Source organism: Sapajus apella, unplaced genomic scaffold (assembly GCF_009761245.1).
Source record: "Sapajus apella isolate SASKATOON/1434 unplaced genomic scaffold, GSC_monkey_1.0 scaffold28, whole genome shotgun sequence".
Classification (NCBI taxonomy): Eukaryota; Metazoa; Chordata; class Mammalia; order Primates; family Cebidae; genus Sapajus; species Sapajus apella.
This window is the reverse complement of record NW_022436968.1, coordinates 24145189-24151188: the sequence shown is the minus strand read 5'-3', so window position 1 is coordinate 24151188 and position 6000 is coordinate 24145189. Positions and strand designations below refer to the sequence as shown.

At 42.6% G+C, this 6000-nt stretch overlaps 1 protein-coding gene across 2 annotated transcripts in view; it reads left to right on the top strand.

Moving 5' to 3' along the window:
- Positions 1-6000, top strand: part of MYO3B (myosin IIIB) — a 499023-nt gene that overhangs the window by 366591 nt on the left and 126432 nt on the right. For both annotated transcript variants that reach the window (XM_032293013.1, XM_032293014.1), the window contains one exon: positions 1374-1475. In XM_032293013.1, coding sequence (XP_032148904.1) covers positions 1374-1475 — 102 coding nt within the window. The remainder of the gene's footprint in view (positions 1-1373; positions 1476-6000) is intronic.

Here is a 6000-nt window from a genome sequence, read left to right as displayed (position 1 = left end):
GCCCAGCTAATTTTTGTATTTTTAGTAGAGGTGGGGTTTCACCATGTTGGCCAGGCTGGTCTCAATCTCTTGACCTCGTGATCCACCCGCCTCGGCCTCCCGAAGTGCTGGATTACAGGCGTGAGCCACCGCGCCCAGCCTGTTTCATATTGTTAATGTCTTTTTCTTACTTTCTGTATTAGAATGCAGGCTTCTTGAACGAAGGGCTTATGTCTTTTTAAATATACTTTAAGGCAGCTGGAAATGTTTACTTGGCCACTTGAAAGAAATAGAGAGACAAGGGTGACACCAAGCTGGGTATGGAAAAGTGATGCCCGAGATGGAGGAGGCAACCAGAAGGAGGGAGAAAGGCAGGATTTAAGAAAATCCCATGTGAGCAAAAATAAAGGAGAAAGGTCAGAGATACCAAATATTCTAATATGGCACATCTGGAAGCACTGCTGCCAGAAATAGAAATAGTCAAAGCCAGAAGGAAGGTACAGGAAGTAAGAACAACGTCTAGGTAAGAGGCCAGGGAAAAATGAGATGGGGACAGAGTTAGGGTTGACTGCCTCGGGGTAGAACCGGAAAAGCATCTCCTCCATGAGGAGAAGGAGTCCTGCTGCTGGTGTAGTTTCTATCTAAAGTCAAGAGATCCAGATAACTGAGGTGAAAGACATTGGAACATCTTCATCCCCTCGTGACCTTGAGGTCATGGAGAATGGAAGAAGAGATGTGACAGCTGGGGAAATCCCTGGTGGAGATATGATGTTGGAGAATCTAACAGGAAGTAAGCTGACTAGACAATGAGAAGCTGCAATGTGATAGTCCTCAAGCGAATATAGTGTGTAGTCTGTCTTCTCCCTGACGGCATAATAAAGGTCTGTGATCAGGGCTGCAGGACAGCAGGAAGGGAAGGGTACTCCCGAGAGACAGAGATGTGGAGGAGAAAAAGGAGCAGCTTCCAGGGAAGGAGCTCACCCTTCTTTTTATATCGCTGGTAGTGGCAACTGAAAGAACAGGAAAGCTCTGCAGTGATCCAACAAAAAGTCCTGGCCGGGTGCACTCATGACTTCTATTTGTCACTGAGTTTCCCTATTTGACTAATATCATCAGTGAGACAGAGTTTCCCCAAATTACCCAGTGTCACCAGCTAGTAGAGAATCTAGCCAGAACAGTTAATTCTCCTCTTTCTTACTATCGTGCCCTTTTTCAACTACACTGTATTAAATCTTAAAAATAAGCACCAAGTCCATAGGTGAGATGAATCGCCTTGGTGCCTTGAACCATAAGAAAAGTGTGGATTTTCCTAGCCAACTTGAATCACCCAATTTGGTAATTCATCTAGGTGTGGGAGCATAACCTTGAGAAAGTTCTTTTGTTTCATTCCACAGGGGACACTTCAAACCAAAGCAGTGGGCCGCATTCCCCCATCGCAGCAGGCACCAGGGGAAGTGCCGAGGTTCAAGACTGCAACGAGCCTGGTGACCATAAAGGTGAAGTCATTTGAGGTTTGGAATGGGTGTTCTAAATTCAGGGGCATTCCAGAGAAGGTTCCAAAGCTGGAAGTGAGCACCTGTTATATATAGACCTTCTGTCCACCATTCTTTTTCCTTTTTTCCTTTTTTCTTTTTTTTTTTCGAGATGGAGTCTCATTCTGTCACCCAGACTAGAGTGCAGTGGCATAATCTCTGCTCACTGCAACCTCTGCCTCCCGGGTTCAAGTGACTCTCCTGCCTCACCCTCCCAAGTTGCTGGGATTACAGGTGCGTGCCACCACGCCCAGCTAATTTTTGTACTTTTAGTAGGGATGGGGTTTCACCATGCTGGCTAGGATGGTCTCGATCTCTTGACCTTGTGATCCACCCCCCTTGGCCTCCCAAAGTGCTGGGATTACAGGTGTGAACCACTGGGCCCGGCCTCCATTTTTCTATAGGTGACAGCAATTAAATTTAAGGCCAACCTTGCAGAGGACTCTGAAAGGTGATTTTACGGAGGGGAAAAGAATAGACAGGGATAAGCTCAGTTCCTCTGCAGCTGCCCCTCTACCTCCTTCCATGTTCCCTGGGACACTGGTCTACTTGCAGCAATCCTTACCAATGGCTTCTTATAACCCATCCTCTTGGGGCATACTCTGACATGTTTGTATGAGATTTACCTTAAGACTGAGGAAAGTTTAGTGTGTTGGGAAGATCTTTCTATGATCCAGAACCTGGTATGTAAATCTCAGACTGATCGAGAACATTCATGGAAGGAAGAGGTACTGTGGAGAAGAAGTCAAAATGTGGGTTTCTGGTCTCAGTCCTCCACCAATTAATATCCCTAAGCTCCAGTCATGGTCACATGAGAGAACTGGACTACATCAGTGGTTTTCAAACATTTTTAAAATATTGCAGTCTCACCCTTTGAATTTTGAAGGTCCCTGGACTTCCGCTTGAGAGAATATGATTTTTGAAGCATGGTCTTTAATGACAACACCTGCATTTGATGGAAAGTGAGGATTTTGTGGTAGAATTTACAGTTTATCTGCTAGGCCCAGTGCCACTGCCCAGTGTGTAGGCAGAGAGGCTCTGGGTACTTACTTCAGACTCCTTTGGAATCTCTCAGCCTGTTTCCAGCAAATACAGAGCTGGAACTTTACCTTGGGGCAAGGAGGTTAGGGAGTAGGAGAAAAAGAGAAGTAGCCGGGTCCAGGAGAGCGTCAGTGTTTCATGAACTAGAGGAGACTTGAGGATGGAGACAATGAGAGCGTTTTCATTTTCAAAAGAAGGGTATCTGGTTGTTACTGACCTAGGGTGCAGACCAGTGTTTCCCCCTAGAAGACACAAATAGGAGATCCTCCAGTATAGGAAGTCACAAATAGGAGGTCTTCCAAAGATGTGTTATGTTTGGCCAGGCACACTGCTTTTTTTAAAAAAAATTCAACCTGAATGTCTTTAAGTGGGGTATGAATTCTCTGGTTCATCACAAATCTCCTGATTCCCCATCTTCTTTGCCTGATACTTCACACATTTATATTTCTTTTTTTTTTTTTTTTTTTTTGAGACGGAGTTTCGCTCTTGTTACCCAGGATGGAGTGCAATGGCGCGATCTCGGCTCACCGCAACCTCCGTCTCCTGGGTTCAGGCAATTCTCCTGCCTCAGCCTCCTGAGTCGCTGGGATTACAGGCACACGCCACCATGCCCAGCTAATTTTTTGTATTTTTAGTAGAGACGGGGTTTCACCGTGTTGACCAGGATGGTCTCGATCTCTTGACCTCGTGATCCACCCACCTCAGCCTCCCAAAGTGCTGGGATTACAGGCTTGAGCCACCGCGCCCGGCACACATTTATATTTCTAACTAAGCAGTCCCAAAGGCATTTTCAACACCTGCTAATGGTGTTCTGTTTTTTGGGTTTTTTTTTTCTTTTTTTCCTGACAGTCAAATGCTTTTCCATCTTACTTCAAAACAGTCTGGTAAAGACTTGACTAATATGTTCCCTTGAAACATACGAATGGCTCATAGAACTCAGATTTTGGAAGGATTTAGTTCCTCCAGAACTCTATTCCAAGTGCTCCTTTAATTCATGAAACCAGAAACACTTAGGGACCCTCCCTGATGAAAGGTGACCCATCTCTAGAAAAGCTTCAATTGTCATAACTGCACGTTCCCCAAGTATGGCATTTTAGGAATATTTCTGCTATTCAAGTTCATAACTTTATTTTTCAAGCCATGCCACTGGTCTAAGTCCTTTAACTCAACCTATTCATACACTTAAAAGGAGTCATCTTATTTCTCTTTCATATCTCCGTTTCTCCAATCTCCTTGTTCAGCAAGTCATTTGCCAGAGAGAAGCCAGGTGATTCCAACTGCCACCAGATCATACTGAAAAGTATGCGACAATTTTGGATGCTTCTTTGAACTCAATGTTTGATCATCTTATTTATCTCTTTAGTTTGGCCCAAATCCTTCTCCCTGCTCTTCAGCAAAGCTAGGGGATGGAGGAGCAGATTCCCTCTAAGCTTTATTCAGAATATTCTGTAAGTTTCTGGTTGTATACTTCAAATAACTCTTAAAAATCAATATTTTGATGACTGAAGTGTAAATTAATAAGAAGCATGGAATAAGTTTTCACTTCAATTACATGGACAGAAATTCTATGGAAACTCCAGCAAAGGAGCTGTGAGCATTTGCTGAACAAGATAAAGATGTTGCTTCCTGTCATTCTGATCTTGGACATGGCACCTTCATAAGGAGAGTCCCAAACCAAAAGAGATTTTATGGGTTTTTTTCCATATCCCTTTGAGCTTTTTTCTTCTTTGGATTGCTGTTGCTCCTTATTATTTTTTTAGACTGAGGGTCTCAAAATAGGTACAGACAAAAGCTTGCAATCTGAGCTTTCCACAGGAGCAATATCATTTGGACTTTGATCAGTGGTAGCTCTTGGTGCTGCTGAACTGGGCCAGAGAACAAGATTAAAAATTATTTGTGGTGATTTTTCCTTCTTAACAGGGAAACAAAAAGATGTTTGTATCCCTGAAGTGGGTTCCCTTTTTTCTTTTTATGTCAGGAATTGCTTTATGTTGCTTATCACAGTGTTACAAGTGAGTGTGGGCCAAATAGTGGTTTAGAATCTCCAAGACGGGAAAACCTGCCTGGCGCTCTAACTGAAGGATTTTATCAACCAAGAAAAGGCAAGGGGGGGAGGGGAGGGAATTAGCTAATGAAATTCTAACAGACTGTGGCTGTTTTTCTTGATTTCTATCTTTTTCTTCTTTCAATATTGTTGTTACACTGTTTGGCCATAGTGTGTGTGTGTGTGTGTGTGTGTGTGTGTGTGTGTGTGTGTGTGTGTAAAAATGAAAATTTATTAATGTCTCACTTAAATTTTTCTCTTTATCCTTTTGGTGTTTATAGCAATATTAATAATAATAACAACAACAGATGTTTTTATCCACCACCTTAGCTCAAAGAATTGCATTTATTCTACACAAGAAATATTTATGCTAAGGAACCAAACTAACAATTTAAAATCAGCACATGTTCTTTCCAGAACAGACAACACAAAAACAAGTGATTTCTATATTTTGTATTTATTTTTCTACACTCCATTTCTGTCATGTATTCTGTCATTATAACATCAGCCAGGTATTCATCTTCCACAATAAGTCACAATTCCTAAATTTATAGATTATCTTTGTTGGCTGTATTTCAGTTTGGATGGTTCTAGGCTATCTAAAATAAGGGTGGCAAATAAGTGTGCAGTCTCCTTCCAACCCTAATTGATGGGTAGTGACTACTTGGGACAGTGGTTCTCAGCCTTGGCAACATATTAAAATTGTCTGGGGAGCTTTTAATAATTGATGGCAGCTCCCATCCCAGATCAATATCAGAATCTCTAGGGGCTGCTCCTAGGCATGTTTAAAATCTTTCTGGGTGTTTTAAATGTACAGCCAGGATTAAGACTTACTGACCTGGAAGCAGTGTCTCTCAAAATTTAACATAGGTCAAGGTCATCTGGAGAGCTTGGTAAAAACGCAGATTGCCAGACCCTACCTGTAGAGTCTCTGATTCACAAAGTCTGAAGTTGGGCCCAAGAACGTTCATTTCTAATAAGTTTCCGCATGACGTTGATGCTCTTTGTTGGGAGTCCACGCTGCCAACTTTGACAACCACTGATGTGAAGTGTTAAGAAGGAACTTGAGGTTGAATTAAAGTTCAATGGAAAAGAAGGCCATGATTGAGTAGCCTTGGTCACTGGAAGAAAGAATTGTATTTGTTACCCTCATTCTTGAGAAACTCATCAATAAACTGTCCTCAATCAAAATGTGGAAATGGATTACTCCTGGGATGATTCCCTGTGTACAGTTAATCCTACTCACATCATCATATTTTGTTCTTGACTTACTATCCACATCAGCAGGCAGCCTAGCCAGGACGGGAAGCTGGTCTGCTGACTCTGGCTAGCACAGTGTTGTTCCAGCTATTGTTTACTGCTTCTACTGGGAGCCACATCACTTGGAGCCTCTAATCTGTTATA